The 23,781-nt window shown below is 39.7% G+C and overlaps 1 protein-coding gene across 2 annotated transcripts in view; it reads right to left on the minus strand.

Annotated features, from left to right (window-relative positions):
* The window catches only part of doc2b (double C2-like domains, beta), a 71,180-nt gene that overhangs the window by 22,602 nt on the left and 24,797 nt on the right, over positions 1-23,781 (minus strand). The window contains exons 2-4 of one of the 2 annotated variants that reach the window (XM_086099057.1): positions 13,607-13,686; positions 6,686-6,709; positions 1,424-1,498 (exon numbers count right to left, since the gene is read on the minus strand). In XM_086099057.1, the coding sequence (XP_085955183.1) occupies positions 1,424-1,498; positions 6,686-6,709; positions 13,607-13,686 (179 nt within the window). The remainder of the gene's footprint in view (positions 1-1,423; positions 1,499-6,685; positions 6,710-13,606; positions 13,687-23,781) is intronic. The other variant, XM_086099059.1, reaches the window with a different exon arrangement.

A 23,781-nucleotide genomic window follows, 5' to 3' on the forward strand; every position in this document is an offset into this window, starting at 1 on the left:
GAAGCTTTTAAAAGACTCAAGGTGTTCTTGGCAGATGTACGAGCACCTTGAACTTTGCGGGGGCTTCGCACCAGGATGGGATCGTCAAAGGGGCAGCAAGATTCAATTTCAACGGGAAAATTAATTTATTGCCGCTTGGTGTTCTTTTGTCATTGCTCCAAGGCACAAGCGAGTCATCTTGTGACGCATTTGTCATTTTTTGTCGTAAATCAAAAACAAATATTTGAGATGAAAAGTTGCATGTTTGCGATGAAAAATCGCGTCTTGATAAAAAGTTGGATTTTTTTTTAGATTGTCATACCTTGTTCACTTTTTGATTTTAAGCTTCAGTATTTAATATTCGCCGACACGGGTAATACTTTTGACAATAATTCATGTGTATTTTTTAGATGAAAATCTGATTTTTTGTTTAGATTAAAGTTGTTTGACTGAAATAGTTGATATCCAGCATAAGAGTATATATATATATATATATATATATATATATATATATATATATACTCTTATGCTGGATATCAACTATTTCAGTCAAACAACTTTAATCTAAACAAAAAATCAGATTTTCATCTAAAAAATACACATGAATTATTGTCAAAAGTATTACCCGTGTCGGCGAATATTAAATACTGAAGCTTAAAATCAAAAAGTGAACAAGGTATATATATATATATATATACAAATATATAAATATAATTAAATATCAATAAATAAATAAATGCTCTCACATTTATACATTTCATGCTGCAGACGCTCTGTCAGGTCGAAATGTTATTCAAATGAGGGGGCGGTCCTTAGCTTGTCTTGGGTTGGGCTTCGCTATTGCAAACTGCCTAGAGTGAGTGGGTCGGCGAACAAGGAAGTCTCGCCTGCTCCTATCTTGTCCACTGTCACCACAACTTGCGACTTGAGTTGCTCGATAACAAGTCATGGTGACAGTGGACAAGATAGCCGTCCATTGCTGGAGCTCTCCATGCAAGCCGGCAAGGCTTCCTTGTTCACCGACCCGTTCACCCAACCACCGAAAGGCAGTTTGCAACGACCGAGCCTAACCCAAGACACGCTTAGGACCGCCCCTCATTTGAATAACATTTTGACCTGACAGAGCGTTTGCAGCATGAAATGAATAAATGTGAGAGCAGAGCGTTTTTATTTATTCATTGATATTTAATTCTATTCATATATTTATTTTGACATTTATTTTTATATTTTAATTTTTTTTATCTCGTTTCTTTATTTTTTTATTTAATTTAACTTTTGTTTATTTATTTAGGTATATATATATTGTTGTTTTTATTTCAATTTATATAAAATAAAAAAATTCAATTATATTTTTATATTCGTTTTTTATTTTCACTTTTAGGAATTTATGAATTTATGAATTTATTTTTAATTTTGGAAGTTTTGGTCCTCCATACAAACTTACCTTACTGGCACCAGGTAGCAGGTGCAGCTTGACATAAGGGTCTGAGAGCCCATTGTGGTCCATTGGCTTGAGCCCCTGCCAAAAACCAAACCAAACAAATCACACACAAAAACAGAAACACAAAAAACATGGTTGACAAGGTGTGAAAATGCTCGTATGCATAATAATGTTGCCTTGTCCAATCCATAAATGGTTAAATTTGATTTTTGGTGTTTAAGAAGTTTACTTTTAACTTTTAGCTCATTTGTTTTGACCCCACAGTTCTATGGTCCCAGTTTTAATTAGGCCTCGTGAGGGTCTTTTTTTTTTTTTTTTTAATCACTTTTCAACGCCTTTATCTATTTCCGACAGCAAACAGGCGGCAGCCCTGTACGTCGGAAAAGACGGTGTAAAAAATGCTGTGGAAGGCCCCCCCGCCGAGTGCGAACGTGGCGCTGATGAAAGACGCTCGATTATGGGGGCTTACAGCGGATGTGAGCAGAAGGAAGGTAGGCGGGTCCAACACCACCAAGCCAGCGACAATTTTGCGTGAAAATCCACGCCCGTCCACCGGCTCACTTTTTTACTAATATACATCAAAATAACTACCATAGGCTGTTACTTAAAACATGAACTCAAAAATCTAAAAGGTTATTTTAAGGTGGAAAGGCCATAATTACCTGTCATTGCTAGCGTTATATTTTCATAATTTTATTTAATATATTTACATTTTATATCCACTGGAATTACATTTGAGAGAATCTACAATTTAAATCAAATTTGCAAAATGTTTTACTGTTTTTTGAGGGCAGACTGTTTTTTTCTGTATAAAATCCGACCCAAAAAGTTGCCAAATTTTGCTAAATGATTATAAGTAGAAAAATAGGCGACAATTTTGTCACTTTAGTTTTTTGTTTTTTAACATATCTTTTTTTTTTTATCTTAGCCTGACTTTTCAAATTAAATGTGTAAAATTTTAATCTGGCAAACTCAATTAAGAACAATAAAGTTTTCAATGTTTTTGAATGCTTTTTTGTGTCACATGGAACAAAACAGCAATTTGTTTTTTTTAACCAAAATAAAAAGATTCGAAATAAACTGAACGTGCTAAAATGTCTCTTTGGGGTAATTTGCAGTAAAGATGTGTGAAATTTTACTGCATGCTTTGAATGGGAAGAAAAAGCGCCATCTGGGGGACAAACTGAAATATTAACACAAAGAAGTGCATCAAGATAAATGTCAGATCAAAAATTGCGTTTTGCTTTTCAATCTGGACTTTTTTCAGCGCTCACAACAAAATTGTCATTTTTGTGTGTGTGTGCGTGTAATTTTGCCATTTTTGTCTTGTTCAAGGAACAGAATAAATAAAATAATAAATAATCCTGTGCATTCACTCACTGTTACTGATATCTTCTTGAGGGTTTTAACGCCAAACTTGACTGACATCTTATTTAATGTGACCACGAGAAGTAAATAAATCAAACCTTATTTGAAATTTCTGTCGTGCCGCGCAGAATGACAAACGGCCAGCGGCCTGGATGCGAGAGTCAATTTACAAGCCCAATCTCCTCGCCAGCCGTGACCCTCCTGTGTCTCGGCCGCTGCCTTATTTCCTCTCGTTCCCGGGTGAATCATCATCCCCGTATATATGTATGTCCCAAACACAGGTTTCATTATGCCGCCGTTGAAGGATAGTGGTGGGAAGTAACTAAGTACAAATACTTTCTGTGTTAAGTAGCTTTGAGTCAATGAGTTAAACCACTACAGTCATTGACTCTTGCTTAAGTATAGAGTGCGAATACGTTCAGTCCGTGTGAAAGAGACACAGCTGCATCAGCGTACACTTTTGGACACACCATTGATCGTAATTAGCGATTCATTAGAGACGAATGACCGTGGCGGAAAGGCAGATGGGCGACATGCATCACAATGTCGCCAACGGCTGCCAGCAAGAAGAAGAAACATCTGCTGACGCTTATAGCTAATAAGTGGCTTTTATTTCCCAACACATTTGTTGGGAGTCCGGCACTTTGAATTGATCAACACGTAGAAAGATAGCAACTTGGATTTCAATGAGAGAAATGGGGAGGGGTGTATACAGTAAATATTATTTTTGTTTTGATGCTGAATGTTGATCCAAATAAGTTTGTCTTTTCCTTGGTGGAGGTCTACGCGCGAGTTGTTGAGGTTTTTCTCGTCTCTTTACACGTTTGCTCCCAGAAACATATAGATATGTTCCATTTTAAATGTCACTATGCTCCCAAAGACGTATTTATATGTTTTTAAATGTTCTTTTATGCTAAAGCATACAGAAGGCTTTGATGCAGCCTCTAAAGTAAAGAGAATGCTTGAAGCAATGGTAGTTATTACAAAAACGGCCAGCAGGTGGCAGCAGAGTATAAGAGATCAACCAGGGCCATGTTGCAAAAAAAGCTCTTTTCCCCAGTGTTTTCAACAGATTTGTGAATAATGATGAAAGTTAGCTATATTCTAATTTTAATTGCTGAGAAAGAAATAGAAATATACTTTTTTTTCCAGATGAAAGAAGAGACTCAAATCTTTCTTTTGGTAGGAGCGAAGGGGGTTGCTTTAGTGAAAATGGCTGGGGGTGAATGAGTTAAGAGTTTTTCCAACGGTATTTTTGGAGGTAAAATTACTGGGTGGGCCATAAGATTCCATATACAGCAGTGCCTTGAGATATGAGTAAATAAAATAAAAAAAATTTTTTTGAAAGTCTTAATTTACATTTTTAAGGATACACAGGAGGTGCGTGATCCATGTCAAAGCTGTTCAACCTTGGCGGAGGTCTACCCTCTCCCGAGAACCGCAGCAGTCATTTGTGATTCATCTTGCCCAAACTGGATGTGTTCTCGTGTGTTGGTTTTGCGCGCACACACACTTTGATTTCCCGCGCCGTTATCAGCCTCCTCATCAGCGCCGCATGCGTCTTCATTATCATATCTGACCGGGCTGGTGACGCCAGGGCGGACAAGGTATCAATCACGGATAAAAACGGGAGGACTGCGACAGGACCATCAGAGGTGGCTAATGTACTCACACTGTACTTGAGTAGAAATAAAGATACTGATGAATCCACTTTTGTTCTTAAGCGAATGTAAAATAGAGAGAAAGACTATGAAAAGTCCTTAAAGGGGAAGTTAACCTTAAGCATTTCTTGACAATAATATGTTATATGTGACCTGTGAGTCTAAACATGACATTCGGATTAATATTACATTTGTGGAATATGAGTTATGAAGCAAAATCCAGCTGTTTTCATCCATCCCAGGGGGCGGCCATTTTGCCACTTGCTGCCGACTGGAGATGACATCAATGTTGCTCAGGGCTTAGGCAACGACCAATCACAGCTCGCCTGTTTTCTGAAGCTGAGCAGTATTTGGTTGCTACCTGAGACATGAGCAACTGTGATGTCATTTTCACTCGCCAGCATGTGGCAAAATGGCCGCCTTCTGATATTGAAAATAAAACTGCTGGATTTTGCTGCATAACTCATATTCCACTAATGCAATATTAACCAGAATGGTTAGTGGCGCTGCAAAGAGCGTATTATTGTCAAGAAATATTTTTTGGGGTCGAATTACCCTTTACGTATGAGTAAAACTGAATTTTTACTGTCAATTGTATACTGTAAATTTTACAAAAAAACATGAGCTATCTAGGATTAGCTTGACTTTCACATGTTCGCAAAGCTTTGCTAACATTGTAAACTGACTACCAAAATAAATATCCAAAATTAACTTATGATAACAAAGACTATTAGTGCAATCAGTAGAATGTGACTTTGTTCGCGTCATCTGTTATGTCGCACATTGCGACATGCAGTTAGCTGGCTAGCTAGCTTTGCCGACACTCCAAAAAAGGCACCTTCCCTTCGGATAGTCTGCTGATTTAGAGTGCCTTGTTTTCATGATTTTGAAGCCACATTTGATCCAATTGCTGATTTTTTTTAATCAGTCAAATTTGGCAGGGCTGTTAACAAACACTCTTCTTTGTGGTGTATCAAATTTTACAAGCATTATTCATTTTCATTACAGTTACAAGTATTGCAACAAAGTATTACTACTAAGTGGATTTCACCCATAGCTAGGAGGTGATTTTGTTGCGGGGAAGCACCTGGGGTCTTGGATGCTTGGCGCGAGGGCCGAGTGATGGCGGCGGGTGATGGAGGCGGGTAATGTGGCGGGCCGGGCAGATGGGTCCAACTCATCACCGGCAAGTGTCAGCGTTGATGACGCCGCCGATGAGGGAGGAGAGGAGTTACGGCTCAGGGGGTCGCACGGGGACGGCCCGGGTTGATGGAGACTCATTTATTTTTGCAGGGAAACAAAGGCTGAGGCGAGGTAGTATCAGAGAACGGAGGCCAGATGCAGCCTGCGTGCATATTGAGATTTAGCATTCGCACCTGTGCACTGAATCGCAGATTTTGAAGTGATTGCTTGTATGGTTTTTAGTTTACACTTTATTTATTTTAATAAAATCAATAGCAAAATTCTGACAAGAAATGGCTCTCTCTAAATGTTTACAATTTAGAACTAACGGTATGTCCTGTGTGGCGCTAAGTTCCACTTCCTGTTTTTTTGAATGTCGCCATAACAAGAATCCCAATAGATAAAATCTGAAAAAAAGTGTTTCTCGATAAATGTTTACAAATTGGAACCTTCATTTATTATGGAAAGTTTCATTATTTGTTCTGCGGTTGTTCTCATATACAGTAAATAAACTGATTAGCAAAATTCCAACGACAGTATCGGATCTCTTGCAATTTGGAACTATGCTTGAAGTTCTATTCCATGTTCTCTAATGATTTTTTTTTTTTGATACACCAGAAATGTGAATGGGTCAGTGTGACCCGCTGCATGTTTAGAATTGACAACATTCTTTTTTTTTTAATAGTGGGAATGAGTGTAAAGTGTCCTAAAAAAAACCCACTTGTACATTCGACAAATATTTTGGGAGCATTTTAAATGCGCCATTTTGACCCGCAACATAAAAGGAGGCGAATTTGGGGGTGGGAGCGGGCGGGTCAAATTGACCCGAAAGACACCAAGAGTGTTGAGCTGAGAAGACTGGGAGTGACCAGTGAGCAGGTTCAGGTTGAGTACGTTAAGGTGTGGAATCACAATGAGGGAAGTCGGAGGGGCCGGGGGCGGGGGCGGGGGTTGCGGGTGGGATGTCAATCAGGGTCCACTGGTGGTTGCGGATGCTTTTGGAGATAAGACGAAACGATTGAGTCAAGGGTTGGAGCTTATCTGGCAGGCTTACCTTCTTGTATCTGGGAACAGGAAGCTGTGTGTGTGTGTGTGTGTGTGTGTGGAACGCAATACACAGACATGAAAGCATGCAAAAAAAAGAGAGAGATTGAGTTGGGGAAGAAAGGACAAAAGAGTCATGAGATTGAAAAACAGAAAAGTAATGGTGTCATAAATTAAAATGATTGCACATGATATGAGACAGGAAGTGCAGTGGAACCTCCAAAGTTCAACACAGGACTTTTTTCGACAAAGCAATTCATGTCAAGTTTGAGGTTTTGATGGTCAAACTGTCACCCTGAAAAACTTTGATTAATTGTAAAGGCGTTAGCATAATTAGCTTAGCGCACATATTTGATGTTAACCACTGAATAATATCACTGTCATAAAGGAAAATTACTCGCCCCTTTGAAGATGCTTGACAGATAGATGTGTGGAGATTAAATGAATGACTTCATCACATTTTCACAGGAAAATGGAAAATCGGGCACAATTAGGACATTTTCACTTAGGTGTGCACTCACTTTTGTTGGCGGCAGTTAAGACATGAATGAGTGTGTGATGTGCACTGACTACTTTACATTAGAGCAAACCATAATGGTTTCAGTGCTAAAACAAAAACAAACAAAAAATATGAATCACAAATAAAGAGGTGTTATTTATTTATTTATTTTTATCCAAGCCTATTTTTCCTGCTGTTTTCCTACATTGGACCCCGTTTGTATTTCACCATGAAAGATGGCAACTGGCAGACTTTTCAGGCTGTGGTTGCTGCGGTTACACGGCATCGCTCGTTTGTCACACCACAATGTTCTTCATTCCTATTGCTCGTCACAAGGTCGAGTGTTTTATCAAAAGACAAACACAAGTGTTGCTGTACACCGCAAACCAAAAAGCATTGCGCCGCCTACGAAATCATTCGCCTTACAAACGATCACACTTAATAACCAATCACATCTGCCATCTGCAATCTTCGCCCAACAACAGATGTAAAACACAACTCCGCTTTTTAGGGGATTTTAGGTTACAATTGCAAATCCGAGTTCGCCAACTTCAACAAATAACCAATCACATGTTCACAATTGAGCCACTGAAAACTAGAGTTGGCTAACTCAATTTTTGTCATTTTTAAGTCAAAATGAAGGGTTAGTTTATATTTTCATATCCAGTCCATTATTGGACTCATCAGTGCAAGACTGGACCAACTCACAGTCCCAAGATTCTAAAAATTTCCAAGACTCAGAAAGCAAGTAGTCCTTTTGATAGCTAGTGCTTAGGGATCATTGTACATGTTTGGTACAAACAAACAAACAAATAAACAAACAAAAAACCCGCAGTGTTTTGTGTTCTTGAGCTAGAGTGAACGTGGGTGTGCAGGGAAAACAAAAGAGCAAACCACAGGAGGAAGGGCCCAAAGAAAACACGGCAGCTGGCGTGTCAAGGTAGGTTGTAGCGTAGGCGGCAAGGAATTAACAGGTCTCGGACCTTCTATTCAATGCTGACACAGCGTCTGACTCACTCGGCAGGTTCATTAGTGCAAACACACCAGCAAGGCCCAGGAACTTGTTACTTCTGTAGCCAGTTTCCCTTAAGGGCATAGAATTTGGTAGGCATATCTGCCATTAGTAGACCCACAAAAAAATCTCAAGAAGCCATTCCCCAAAAGACACAGAAAGTCAGCCATTTTGGTTTAAAGCAGACATTTTAAAAAACACGACCCAGTCACTAGTCAATTCCCAAAGTCAGTTTCTTTTAGGAGCATGGAATTTGGAAGGCATGTCTGCCATGAGTTGACCCACAAAAAAGTCTCAAGAAGGCATTCTCCAAAAAACACAGGAAGTCAGCCATGTTGGTTTAAAGCAGACATTTCATCCCCAAAGTCAGTTTCTTTTCAGAGCATGGAAATTGGGAGGCATGTCTGCCATGGGTTGAACCACAAACAAGTCTCAAGAAGCCAAGCCTGAAAAGACACAGGAAGTTTCATTTTAGGGCGATTTTGGCCATTAAACACAAAACGCTAATAAAATTCAGTCCCTAAAGCTAGTGACCTTTAGGAGGATGAGATTTGGTAGACATGTCTATCTGGAGTAGTCCCACAAAAAAAAACTCAAGAATCCATGCCTAAAACACACAGGAAGTTAGCCATTTTGGTTTAAAGGGGACATTTTATGCTTATTTTGGCCATTTCTGGGTACCCTTCAAACTTGGCCAAGAGATTTTGTAGGACTTCTACCAAATCTGAACCACTTATACAAGATGGATGAGAAACAACAAATTGTGAAACATTTGCGTTTTGGCCACTGCCACGTTGGTAGCACGTAGTAGAGGTTTTTGAAAATTTTGTCCCTGAGCCCTGTCTCACTTAACTAATTTCCTCCCCAAAAACGTGTCCCAAAGACGTATTTAGATGTTTTTTGTGTTGTTGTTTTTTAAAATTTATGCTAGAGCATACAGAAGGCTTTGATGCAGTCTCTGAACTGCAGAGAATGGTTAAAGAAATGGTAGTTATTACAAAAATGACCAGCAGGGGACAGCAGAGCAAAAAAGAGACCAACCAGGGCCATGTTGAAAAAAGCTAATTTACCAACAATTCTAAACAGATTTAAGAATAACAATGAAACTTAGCTATATTCTAATGCTACTAGCTTCAAAACGGAAACAGATAGAAATATGCTTTTTTTCCTGATGTAAGAAGAGACTCTAATCTTTCTTTTCGTCTGTTCCATGTTTTTATAGCAATGGAACTCAATAGACTGCGGGACTTGCAAAATCTGTCAAAATCCAGTAAAACAGCCGGGAGTAAAGGGTGTTGCTTCAGTGAAAAAGGCTGGGAGTGAATGAGTTAAGAACATAACATTTGGCAGGATTATCTATCATGAATTCACCCACAAAAAAAAGTCTCAACATGCCCTAACCCTAACCCGAAAAATTAATTGGAAGTCTGCTGTCTTGGTTGAAAACGAGCATTTTACACTCACATTCAAGTTCAAGTTGTGTTACAGATTTCACTCTGATTGCACCCAAATTGTGAAACATTTCAATTTTTGTCATTGCTTGTAGGCAGACTCGGATACTTCAACTCCACAAACAAACTTCGATTAAAGCACCCTTGTTTTCTACTTCCTGGAAAAGCTGCCTGACCAAACAAACCACCTCGATTTGGCCCTGATTTAATTAGCGCAACAAGAACAGAGCAAGGGAGCCTAGCGGGGGTGGTGTGTGTGTCACCAAGGTATGAGACATTTTTGCTCCATCGCACACACAAAGGCAGACGGGTGAGTGGAAATAACCTCATTTGTCTGAGAATGAAAAGGCGGCGGAGAAGGCAGGGGTGGTAATTGCTTTAATCAAGGCGAGCTGCGGAGGTAACATTTTGTGCCTCTGACGCATTAGCATGTAAAAGATGTGCTAATTGTTACGCAAGCCCACTGATAGTATGGCCTGACTTACAGAAAAAGTCAACATCAGTCACATCAATTAAGCTATTAAGTCTGGCCGGTGTCCTTGTTTGACGGTTTCCTCAAGTTATCAAGACTGTGGCCAAAAAAACAAAGCCACAGGGAAATGGATGTAATAAATCATTGGGCCCTTCTGCCCACTTGGCACCACCAAGGCTAAAACCCGCAATGACACACAGGAGAAACCGATATGGCCACAGAAATGGAAGCCTGCCTTTGGACTGAGGTGGCGTACTCAAGTAAAAGTCCGGACTCTTGTGTAAAAAAAGAAAAGAAAAGAAGACTCAGAGTAAAAGTACTGATTCAACCAACTCCTGTACTATTAAAACACTTCCCAAACACATAGTAAACATATTTGAACACAAAACCAAGCATACAATGATTAGAAATACTGTACATATTGTCGTATCATTGTACAGTACCATCAGGGATGGGCAAAAATGTTTCTTTTTTTTTTTTTTAAACCCCATCCAACAAAAAAAACTTTGATAAACATTCTTTATAAGTATTCCACGTAAAGCTGGGTGTAAATAGGGAAAGTAATTCCGGGAAAAAAAGTAAAAAAATAAAACACATATTAAAAAATATTGAAAAAAAAATGGGGTGAAAAAAATTCAGCGAATATGTGAATTTGCAGGTGCCGGATTGCGAACATACATCGACTGTAGCTTTAAGTTGCAATGTCACCATTCACCACTAGATGGCAGACATGTTTTAGTTGAGCTTACCTGCCATGTCTTATAATGCCCAATACAACAACATGAGTGGCCCTACTATTTTTAATAACGCAGCACAAAAATAGTATCCCAATACCAATACAATTTTGAGTGAGTTGATTTTTGTCAGAACGTGCACAAAATGCGTTCTTGCACTTAATGTTGGTTTGCTGCTCAGCAATTTTGTGCTGTCCTTGAGTGGTCATTTTTATGCAAAAGAGCCCTTTGCGCTGGGAAAGAAAAAACTTTAAAAATATATATATAATAATAATTAAAATTTTAAAATCCTTTGTTGTTGTGTTAGAATGGTTGATATTTTATACCTACATTGAGAAATGTAGTATGAAAAATGAAATATATTAAGAGCACGTTTCATGCACGTATTTTGTCCATTGAAGTCTTTTTGTCCAACATCTGGTTAGGAAATCCGATGTGGCCCTCGAGCAGCACCGAGGAAAAATTGTGGGGCCCCTCCAGCATACCAGTGGTGGAAAAGAGGCGTCCATGGAATTAGACCTTCATTTTCAAATGATGGTACGGCTTCTATCATAGGGATGGCCACTATTTGAGGAACTTTTCCATAAGTTACGCGCATGAAAAAGTTATGAAGAAACGTTGTATATTTCTTCTGTCCAAAGATGGTATCGGGCATCTGCAAGGTTGTGCTGGTGTTTTATTTTATATTTGATAAAACAGAGTCGCTTCCAGACGGTGCTCTTAATCATGTCAGGTGAGATTTATGCCGTACTCTACAGCAAAGACAGCAGTTTTACGCCTCAAAGTGAATCAGATTAAACCGGGGTTACTATGGAATCAAATGGGGGAAGCCAGTGAATTAAGAAATAAAGGTCTTCTCTATTAATAGTGTGTCACGATTGCAGGTCCTTCCCTCTGTTGGCATTCAACGTAAAGCCAATAAAGGCCAAATACTGTAAATCAGTCCCTATTTTGGCCATTTTTAGGGGTCTTTCAAAGGTGAGCTAGATTTGGTCTAAGCGCTAGCAAACTCAGACTTTGCACTGCTGGCAGATCGAAAACGCTACATTGTGAAACAAAAACACAAATTCTGTCATCTGGATGTATGCTCGCTGTATGATCATTTCCTTTTCAACACTTAATCCACTGCTAATGTTTCTAAAACTGTACGCAGTAATCAGCTTTTAGAAATAATCCGTACCCATCGACATTAAATAAAGACACAGACGACGTTCCCACCGCAGGACGTGTTAAGGCGCTATTCCGTGGCAACGCGTAGGATGGAAAAAATATTCACGCGGTGTCGTATTAATATTGACGCGGGCAACATATTGAAAGCGTGTCAGTTGCGTTATGCAAATTTGGCTTCGATTCCCCCTCTCGCTCGCTGCTGTTTATGCATCAGTAAAGGGAAAATGTCAGCAGTCTGTCACTGCCGCGAAATTAACATTTTTAATGGCCAATTGATCTTTCAAATTTAGTGCCGTACCAAAAATGATGCCGTGTGAAAGGTTACGACATCCGTGTCAAATATACGGCCCGCAAAGGGGTTTAATCCGGCCCGCGAGACAATTTTGAAAAGTAAAAAAAAAAAATTGTAATGTCAGACCAATTAATCAGCCGGCCACAATCAATACATACATTCGTAATTTCACAAGCAGTCCTCAGATGAGCAATGCAACTTGCACACGGAATCGTCCTGGATGTCATTATTTTACAAATAACTTAAAGTTATGATTTGTTTAAAAAAAATAATAATAATCATAGACCAACATAAACGTGTTAAATACTACACAAATTCAATTACTGGTAACACAAATACATATGACAAGGATTAACGTCCTTATAACTTCATCAACTGCGCCACACAATGCATTCTGGGAACAATATAAATGCAAAACAGGTAGATTTAACACGTCCGGAACTCATACAGGCAAAGTGTTGCCGCGTCCCATTTGCATTTGTGTTATTTGAGAACAATACGATTACAGTTTGAGTTCCATAATTTAGGGCTAACCCACAAATAGTGAAAATTGATGGCAATTGTTATATACCATTAGTTTACCGATCCAGCCCACTCGGTAATCAGCCCCTGAGCTAATATGAGTTTGACACCCCTGGGTTACGAGAATGGCTGGTAGAATGGAGGCCACCTGTTTTTGTTGCCAACAAATTCAAATAGTATTCACGCTACCCAACCAAAGAAATTGCTAACATCTTACATTTGGACTTTTTATGCTGTTTGAATTACGTCTGGAGCACAAGGATCAAAACAAATATGGCTCTTTTGTTTATGGTTTGACCTTGAAGGAGACAAAATAAAGGTTTGATTTCGGTTTGTGGTCCATAATATTTAAATTACTCTCCCAACTCAGTATGACACACAACATTTCTTCAAACCAATGATTGATTTGTATTTTTCAAGAATAACAGGATTAGCGACCTAGCAATGGCCAAAATGACCTTGAAATGGCTGCTTCAATGCCAAATGGCAGACTCCCCGTGGGTTCTTGAGACTTTTTTACGGGTTCACTTGAGATAGATATGACTACTGTACCAAATTTCATGTTGCTATATGCAACAAACTTCGGGGCGACCTGACAATGGCAAAAATAACCCTGACATGGCCGCTTCAAAACAAAATGGCAGACTTTTGGTTTTATAAAATTACGCCTGTGTGAATGATTATGAGAATAGCATGGACAGATCTGACATCCTTTTTTATATTCAAATAGGCAAAAGGATGGTAGCACATTACATATTAGATGGAAAAAAAATGATTACCTTGGCTTTGTTAATGGTGCAGTGCAGAGCATTGTTCTCCTGGTCGTACAGCAGGCCGAAGTCCAGCGTTCCCAGCGTGGCTGGAAGGAAGAAAAAGAAAAAGAAAAAAAACGTCATTATGACACAAAAGCAGAAATCAAAACCATGTTGATCATCTTCCCGCCATGATTCAAAATGCAACAAAAATGTAAGAGATTCGCAATTGAATGGGTTTTGCAAAGTTTGGCAAAAAAAATCGCTTGGCTTGTTTTGTACAATCAATATCATTGTGGTTTTTGGCGTCATCTTGCTCACAAAGGAAAGTCTCAAAAGTCATGTACTTGTTTACTCTGTTGTTGTCTTCGTTTGGAGCGCATGCGAACAGTTTAATGGAAATAAGTTGTGTGTTTTATTTATTTTTTATTTTCAGAATACCACTTCAAAAAACTCGCTTTGACTACGATGCTTTTTTTTTTTTTTGCACTTGGCATGCTTTGGTTTGACTTTCTACTCGTTTTTGTGAACTCAACCACCCCACCTACTTGATCATTCATTCATTCAGAGCCATAATTAAACGAAAGAGGTAAGAAAGGCGCAGCAGGCTGAGATGAAGTGCATAATTTAATAGGTACAAGTAAGAGTTTTGCAGGTTAAACGCTTCCCTGAGAAAACAGACATATTAGTCATCTAAAGTGGCGACGGGGGGGGGGGGGGGGTTGAATGAAAGCCATGCCGGATGCGTTATAAAAAGACTTATAATTCATCGGTCAGTTTGCGAGCTTTCTGCATTGCTGCGCTGGTGGTAATTGCAAGGTGAAGAAAGTATGAAAAACATATCAAGACGTTGGAAGAGGAGGACACGTTTCACATTATCATAGGAACAAACAGACCAGATTCTTCCACCTCAAAAAAGGAAAAACTATATATATATATATATTATTATTATTATTATTATTATTATTATTTTATTTTTTTTAATCTCGAAAGCTAATCGTGGAACTGTGCCAGGTCAGGGCCCTCAGTCTTCTCTTGGATAAAGTATATTTCCAAGAATGCAGCAAAGTAAAAACAGGAGAAAAGTTAATGACTGGCAGACCCTTAGGGGCCTTATTATGTTATTATTACAGATCAGGGCCCTCAGTCTCCTCTTGGATAAAATGTTTAAAAAAATGCAACTTTTAAGGACCAGATAATTTAACTTTTATTAAATTTCAAACACTATTTGGTGAACTCTGGCTAGTTAAGGGGCCCTCAGTCTCCTGTCGGATAAAACATATTTACAATAATGTTGAAGCAATAAAAAAAAGAAATGTTGATGTCTGGCGGACTCTTAAGGGCCTGATCATGTGCTGATGCACTTCCAGGTCAGAAACCTCAGTCTCCTTTCGGATAAAATGCATCTCCCTATTCCCGAGAAGTAAATACAGGAGACAGCATACAATTTTGTCACTTTTAAGATAATGGTCCTCAGTCTCCTCTGGGATAAAATGTGTTTTTAAAAAAATGCTGAGAAATAAAAACAGGATTATTATTTTTTTTTTATGTCTGGCGGAGCTTTAATATCCTGATTGTGTGCGGTTGTGCTTCCAGGCCATGGCCCTCAGTCTCCCCTCAGATATAACGTGTCTCCCTCTTACTGGGAAGTAAATAAAAAATACCGGATCCACTTTAATGGGCACCATGCGGTCTGAAGTAACAAGTGGCAGAGTGTTAATTTGCTTGTCAGTGCCAGGCTCCAATGAGCAATTTTCTCGCATGCTTTGCAGCGCATCCCATTACTTCCTTCTCATTAGAGAGGGATGACAAATTCTGGTAACTATATTTTTTTGAAATGTGTTGTTTGTTTTGCTTATTACCAAAAAGATGATTTCAGCCGATAGGCAAAAGAGTTGTTTTGGAATTGGCTCAACAGCCAGACGCACACACTTGACACAGCAATCCGGCATTGACCCCAGGGGAGCTTGTGTGGAGAGGCCAAACAGAAAGAAGGGTCCCTACTTCACACAAGCGCTTCCTTCCCATCACAACGGGGGGAATGATTCACAAATTTGCATACTGATTAAGAATTACATGCGTTACCAGTCCGTCCTATTTTCACCCCCCTCATCATGATTCACAATCAGGGTTTGAGGGGAATGCATCTGAAATAATTGGCATTGTTTTAAGTGACTTTTTTTTTTTTTTACTTTGAAGTTGACATATTTTACTCCCCCCACATAATTTCAAGGCAGTTCCTAGGTGCCTTAATAACAAGGCATACAAATGGCAGCATCTCAGTCCATTTGTATTTTTTTTTTTTAATTATAAAAGCACAATTACTGGAAAAAAAAAATTAGCACAAGGTAATTCTATTGAATGATTTTGTTAAATTGTTACTCCGAAAGCATCTTGACTGTTTGCTGTCATTTATTTTGGGCTGACCTTTTTGTGTGTGTGTCTGTGTGTTGAATAGGGGCAGATATTACAAGTTTTTCTTCTTTCTGCCCCCTTTCATTTCTTTTTCTTTTAAAGAATGAAAAAAATTTTTGGAATTGAATTGAAATTGAATTGAAAGTTCCAATATGATCCAATTGAGTCCAATTCCTTTACAAATACAATGTGATACTATTATCTTCAATTATGCTGTTTTTTTTAATATTTTTTTTATAACCCCCCCCAACTCTCTAATATGACAACTGATATTACAACAGAGGCCGGTTTTATTGGCAACTCCCTGCTGAGTTCTGTTGAGCTCATTTGCAAATATTTTAGATTTGGGGTGGTTGCTACCATCCACACTGTGAAACGAAGAATCCTGGCAGCCAAAGTCACACAAAGGACAAATCGGCTGCACGGGGAAACAAGAGAGTTCATAAATTCCTCAGATCTTTATTGCCACATAACTTCATTTGATATGTAAAATCATAAGCTTTCGTGGCTGCATCCTGGGAGATTACTTTGCATCTGCCCGATTTATTGAAGCAGGATGGAGCTCGGCTGCTAATAATCGATGTTGGCCTCAGTCTCTATTCAACACCTGAATTAGCTGACCTTTCTTAGAAAGCAGCCAGCAAATAAAACCCAAAAGATAATATGGATAGATATATCTCGTGTTCAATCTAAATAAAACAAAAGGTGGGTTTAACGGATTGGCATTGTTGCAGCAAGGTCAACTTTATAGCTCTTTATAGCTCTTCAAGCGTGTAGTCGATGTGTCGATTTGCGCCTGCTTTTTCGGGCAGGTGTGATTGTGACTCACCGCTTTTGTCAGCAGAGAGTTGGAGAAGCGTTTCATCGTCTCAAAAGCTTCTAAAAATATCGTAAACATTAGAAAAACTGTCGTTTGGGATGACTCTGGACCCGGAAGGCTAAGCTGGTCACAATGGGAAGTAGATGAAAGGCCGTTTTTAGGCTGTATCGTGTTGGAATAGTCACAGAAGTGCATGACATGCTCCGAACTTGACGATTGGGCATTTAAAATCAACCATGTTGGAATAGTCACGACAGTGCATGTCATGCTGCAGTAACTCATTTTGTTGTTGCTGAAACAATTGTGATTCAGCATTATATTAGCATGTAACACAGATCCTGCAGTATGCGCCACAATAGCCACGAAAGTGCATTTCATGCTGCAGTACCACAAAAATTTACTTTTTTGTGGAAAATAGGTGGGATTCATTAATAGATCGTCATACGACGCATTCTACTGCAATATGTGTATTCAATAAATAGTCACAACAGTGCATGTCATGCTCCAGTGGCACCAAAATTAACTTTTTGGGGGGACAATAAGTGGCATTCATCAATAGGTTGCCATACGACACGCATCCTACTGCAATATTTGTATTAAAAAATGTGTCACAATAGTGCATGTCATGCTGTGGTGCCACAAAAATTGACTTTTTTTTTGTGGAAAACACATGTGATTGTTATATGGACGTAAAGCACACATCTTGCAGTAAAGTGTTGAAATAGTCACGACGGTGCATGGTATATTGCTGCTCGGAGTATTATTCGCGTACTGCGAATCCGCATCACATACCAATCACACTTGACGAGCACGAGCAGCTTTCAACGACTCTAAAAATACACCAAGTGTCTATTTTTAATTAACGAGAGGCGGCAATCAAGCGGGTCGACGAGACTCGACGAGCAGGTCGACATCCGCCACGTGATCAATACGCCGCGAAACCACATCACCGTGTGGTTTTTCGCCACCGGCTCAGTCGTCACGGCGATAGAGGCCCCGACGGAGAGAGCTTATAAAAAGTGCGATGCATGAATTGCCTGACACTAAAGGTGTCACCATGACAACTGAGGAAGATCCATAAAGTGTATTAAATGACAACAAGTGGACCTTGAGCTTGTGTTTCCCCCTCCCACAATAAAAGATGCATTGTGGGGGGTGTTGGGGCGGGGGGCATTAAACGGTATTGGCAATGCAACGATGGTGAGGGGTGAGCTGGGTTCAAGGTGGTTCATGGGGAGTATGTAGCGCAACACATAAGCGGCATGGCAACACGTACTGTAGCGCTGAATTGGCATGAGGATCACGTCAATGTCTAGGAGTGAACCCGCGTAGACTCAACATGCTGCGGTTATGAACGCCTCGTCGTCTCATCATCCATGCAGGCGCGCACGCCTTAGAGGGGAGGCCTTTATTTGGACAAAAACATCTTTCACGTTCCATAACGTTACGCTTACGGTTACAATTAATCTAAAATAAAATGGAGCAATTCAAGTGATGCCGTAGAAATTTTTATTTATTTATTTTTTAATTTAAGGAAAGTAGCACTCTGCAATAGGGCAAGATTGATTAATCGGACGGCTGATTTAAAGGAGCGATAGGAGCTCATAAAATTGGTAGATTTTTTTTCAATTTTTTTTTGTGCATTACCCACAAGACAACACAGGACAAAGATAATTACATTCAAAAACACATTCCTACCCAAAATATTTTTCTTTAATCAAATATTAAGAACAAGTAACTGTAAAAATGGCACAAAAAAATTAAATATCTAAATTGACCGATTAATCATTTATCAGAATTTTTGGGGGGTAAATGTCGGAATTTGCATCAGCCTCGAATCAGTTCGGCCTCACTCTAAAATACTGTACTCTATATTTTTACAAAAGTGTCATATATGTGTGTTTGAATCAGAAAATCAGTTTTGATTTGAAAGATGTGAGTGCATCGAATTGAACTGCAACACAAGCTCCTCGAAATGAGCCGTATCATATTGAATCAAATCGTAATCCCACTGAATCGTTCTACTTTAAAATCGAACCAACTTGCTTTGTTGTGCTACCTAACAGTGTTGCCAAATTGTCAACAATTTATATTTGAAAGTTGTTCCAACTTATAACTGTTTTAAGTTTTTTTTTTTTCAGTGTAACCTAAAACGAGAAATAATGAATGACCTATTTTGCATATGCATTCTACCATGAGATTTTTTTTACTTCTGCATTCTGTCGACACGAAGCTACAACAGGCAACAAAAAGGACTCGTTGCTGAGGAAGACGCATGTCAACATCCGATTCAAGATGAGACGCGGTGGGCGGAAGGCATATTTTACATGAAACACATTAGCCAATAGTTTTGTATTCGCCGCCGCCGTCGTCTATTAAACGCCTCGAGAGAAGAACAGACGGCGACGTGCAACAGAGGGAGGCCCGGCGGGTCAACGGTGGGTGAGGAAACAGCTTTGGGATCCTGTTGGGGACCTGATTATTCACTTTCACTTTCAACTGGAAGATGCCAGTGTGGCTGCAGGCTATTTTGTATACCAGGAGGGAAAGAAAATGTGCATTCAAATGGTGGCATGCACTTGGCGCTCCTCAAATAAATGCTACACTAGGAAACAAAAAAAAGCTCGCTCCTTTGCTAACCAAAACAGCAGCCTCTACCAAAAACAAAACAGTGCTGAGTTTGGTTTAAATGGCTGAGTGATAATTTGAAAGTCCGGACATCCTAAATCAGGAGTGAAGCCCGAACCCTTGTTTGAAATCCTAATGTTGAAACCCTAGGCCTTGTTTAAACCCCAACTGAAACCAAGGCTTGAAACTCTAATTTGCAACTTCAACCCTTGCTTGAAACCCGGACTCAAACTTAAAACCCCAATTTGAAAGCCTAATTAAAAAAATTAACCATGGTCTTGAACCATGAACTCTGTCTTAAAACCCAATTTTGCGATTCATACCCTGGCTTGAAACCGTGACCCAGGTTTAAAACCTTAACTTGAAAACCTAACCTGAAACAACAACCCTGGCTGGAAATCACAATCCAGACTTGAAACCCTAAATTGAAGCCTTAACACTGTCTTAAAATCCTACTACAAAATCTCAACAGCGACTTGCAACCCCACTTTGAAGTAATAATCCTAGTTTGTAACCCTAATTCTTTTTTGAAAATTGTAACGTGAAACCCCTGACACCCTGCCCTTGGCTGGAAACCCTAACTTGAAGCAATAAAGCTGACTTTCAAACCTTGTTTGAAACCTTACCCTAGGCCGCTCCAGTTACTGCCCATGTTGGTGCCTTACTGGAGGCGTGGCATCAATGTGTCATAAAGGTGGCATTTATTTTCCAGAGGGGAGGTATGCAACCGTGTGTGGTTGTTTTTCCGTCACGCACGGTGATTTTCAGTAGCGGCTGGGCTGAGCTGCTTCTGACAGTAATCGGGGGCCGCGCGCACGTTTGTCCGCTCTAGCGGCTTATCGGTCCATCATGGAGCGGGTTATTGTCCATTACGGGATTTCGTCTTCCCCCCGGCGGCGCAGACGACACGCCGAGACACTTTGCGCCTGGAAAAGCTTACTAAATGCCCGAAAGCCTCACCACCGCTCAGCGTGCTGTCAAACCTTTTACACAAGATATGACGGGTGTATACTGGTGTGCTTTAATGTCAGATACCTTAACCCTCCTTTGAAACCCTAACTATAGACATCACTTGAAAGCAGAATGTAACATTGACTTGAAACCCTATTTTGAAATTCAGGCACAAAGTCTTAATTTGAAAGCCTCGCACAAGCTTAGGACCCCAATTCAAAATCCCAACTTGAAACTCTAACTCATATTTGAAATCTCACTTTGAAACCCCAATCCTGTCCTAAAAGCCTAATTTAAAAACCTTACACAAATTTGAGAAACCTTAACTCAGTCTTAAAACCCTCATTTGAAAACCCAACAGTCTTAAAATGTCTTAAATTGAAACATTAATGAAGGCTTGAAACCATAAAGTTTAACCCTAATGCAGGCCTAAAAACTTACTTTAAAACTTTTAACTCAGACTAGAAACCCTAACCCTGACCTGAAACTCATGCTGGGCTTGAAAAATCTTCTATCACGATATAGGCTATTTTATATCACGATAACAATATACGATGATATATTTTCAGATTTTCTCCCCCAAAAAATATGTGCATTACACCATGACTGTTTACCTTTTCTCATTTTATTTTGAAGTGACATTAAACAGATCTGTATCAAAAGAGAAATGCTGCTATATAAAATTATCAAATTTTCACAAAAGAGGCACAGTAACCACTGACATATTTGTTCACAAATGTATTTATGAATCTAAATAGGGGATACAAAAATGTTTCAGACAGATGAGATCTACTGTAATGTCGTTTCATTTATTGTGCAGATTTAGAGTCAAAATCCAAACTCGGGACTGCAGTGTGAAAACAAATATTTAGTGATATGAAAGGCATTTACTTAGTATATCCATCCATTTTCTGAATCGCTTATATCAAGCCTTTTGGTTAATCTTCCTCCTCTCGGTTGACGTATGCGGGACGTGGTAACAATCACATCACTTCCTGTTTAGCTAAGTGTGTAGCATTACTTTTTCTCCCCAGAGACTCATTAAAAGGCCAGCTGTTTTTCTCTTAAAAGTTTGACACGCTCTGCTTTAACGTGATACCAGTGAGAACTTTGTAAAAAGTGTAATCGATCACCCATGCACTTAAATTCACGATAACGTTAGCCAGTTAGCAAAGCGGTTAGCATAGCGAGGCTTCTACGCCTTTCCCTGTTAATCACGCCTCATAATCTGTTCGTGAGAACTTCGATACTTGTAACTGAAGAAGTGCTTTTTATACGCCGCCACAGCACGGAGGCTGTGATTACTAACTTAGGAGCGAACGCGCGACATGTTTATGTGCCGTGTTAGCCAGCCGAGCTCGTTGCTATGCTGCGACGCAAGTGGTAAAACTGATCTCGCCTCGACGTGAGTACCCCCGCTTGTAGGTAACATCGCAGCGGAGCTTTTGGGCGCTCTCTCTGCCGTTCAATTTTTTAAACATCCGTGTTTTAATGATGCTAAAACTGCACATTTAGACCCGCAAACGGCTATGCTTGTTTCACACAGCTGCCACTAGGTTATTTCAATGAGCCAAAAGGAGTTTTAGTTAAGTTTTTCAAAGTAGTAGTATTGGTTATTTGCATTTACCCGCCTCGTTTTCTATTCCTTTTCATTGACTACTACTTAGCGGATCAGATAATGGATGGATGTTAGATTTACTTTGGCACCGTAAGCTTGTAATGTATGACGACTATGTATCATTTACTGCTTGCTCAGGCTGCAAGCTGTGAAAAACAAGCAAGCAGAACGAAAGCTTTTGGACGTCAAACAAGCGTCCTCTGTCACTTATTTTGTTTGCTTTTTGCTGTAAGTGACAAATGACGATAGACACGATAGGAAGAAAATGACAATATTTTTTCTCTATCGTCTTTACGATAAATATCGTCATATTGCCTACCTGAAACCATATTTTGTAACTTTAACCCTAGACTTAAACCCTATCCCTGACTTTGAACCCAATTTTGAAACCCTAACTCGGCCTCAAACAACCACTTGAAGTCTTAACACTGACTTAAAACCAAATCTTGGCTTGAGAAGTCTTGAAACTTTAACCTGAAACCCTACTTGATGATTCATGTACCATTAAAGACGTACGTACTTTTTGTATGCTGATGCAAAGTCTGATTAGATGAGTTCTAATATATTTCATCTATCTATCTCTACTCACATCTCTTAAAACACTGATTTTAGTGTGTGTGCGTGCCTTTGTCTTTGCTACATTGTGGGGCCCATCCGCGTGTGTTTTTCCAGGTTTAACTACCATTGTGGGGACATTTTGGTGGTCCCCACAAGTTCAGACCTCTTTTTGAGTATCAAGACTTGGTTTTAGAGTTTAGGTTTGAATTGGGTGATGGTTGAGGTTAGGGTAAGGAATGGGGGTAGCCTATTATTTTTGATGGTCTGAGTTAGGAGAAGGGGCTAGGAAATGCATCATGTCAATGAGATGTCCCCACGATGATACAAAGACAAATGTTTGTTTGTGTGTGTGAGCAGGCGCACGTTTGGCCTGGCCACATGCATGCATTACGACTGTATAAACGAATTACACTATCTGGCCGTACTCTGGCTCTTCCCAAAGCACGGAGAAAACAGAGCGACTAATTTGGTTGGTTGCCAGGAAGTGAGCGAGCCCGGCCGGCCGACGGATGAGGCGGCCACCGTTTTGCGCGCCCGTCAAATAGGCCACCACGTTCAGCCGGACTTGATTTAATACCAGGCAGGGGAGGAAATAAATGGCGAGTTGTGGGAGATTGGAAGCGGGGACGGGGTCATGCGGAAAATGAACCGAGGTGCGGTCTATTTCCTGGCAGCGTCATTCGTCGTGTCGTCGACATGGGTTTTTTTTTTCCATAGCTGTTGGCGGGGATTTTCATTAATACTACACACCACAGCCAGTCCTCCAAATGAGGCTCTAACTTTGACGACATATTAAATTACACAGGCAATAAAATAAAGTAATTTAGTGTCATCCATCTGTCTAGCATTCCAGTATGAGCTCTGGAATTCACCCAAAATGGCTGCTTCAAGTCAGAATAACCGACTATCTGATAAATTCTGGGCATGGGTCCTTAAGACTTTATCATGCGTCACTTATGATGGTCATGTCCACTTAATTCCGTGTCGATTGGTGAAACTGGTGACAGGGGCTTAATTTAAAAAAAAAAAAAAAACACTTTCCAGGCCTCTTTTTCATGAAATTTGGCCTCCAAATATCTGCTTTAAATCAAAATGGCCGACTTTCTCAATTCCAAACATGGGGTCCTTGAGACTTTTTAGAGCATCCAGTTATAATGGGTATCGCCTCCCAATTTCGTGTTGATTGATAAAATTGGTGTTGGGGACTCATTT

The sequence above is a fragment of the Leptonotus elevatus genome, chromosome 16 (assembly GCF_054856555.1).
Source record: "Leptonotus elevatus isolate MCC_2025b chromosome 16, RoL_Lele_1.0, whole genome shotgun sequence".
Lineage (NCBI taxonomy): Eukaryota > Metazoa > Chordata > Actinopteri > Syngnathiformes > Syngnathidae > Leptonotus > Leptonotus elevatus.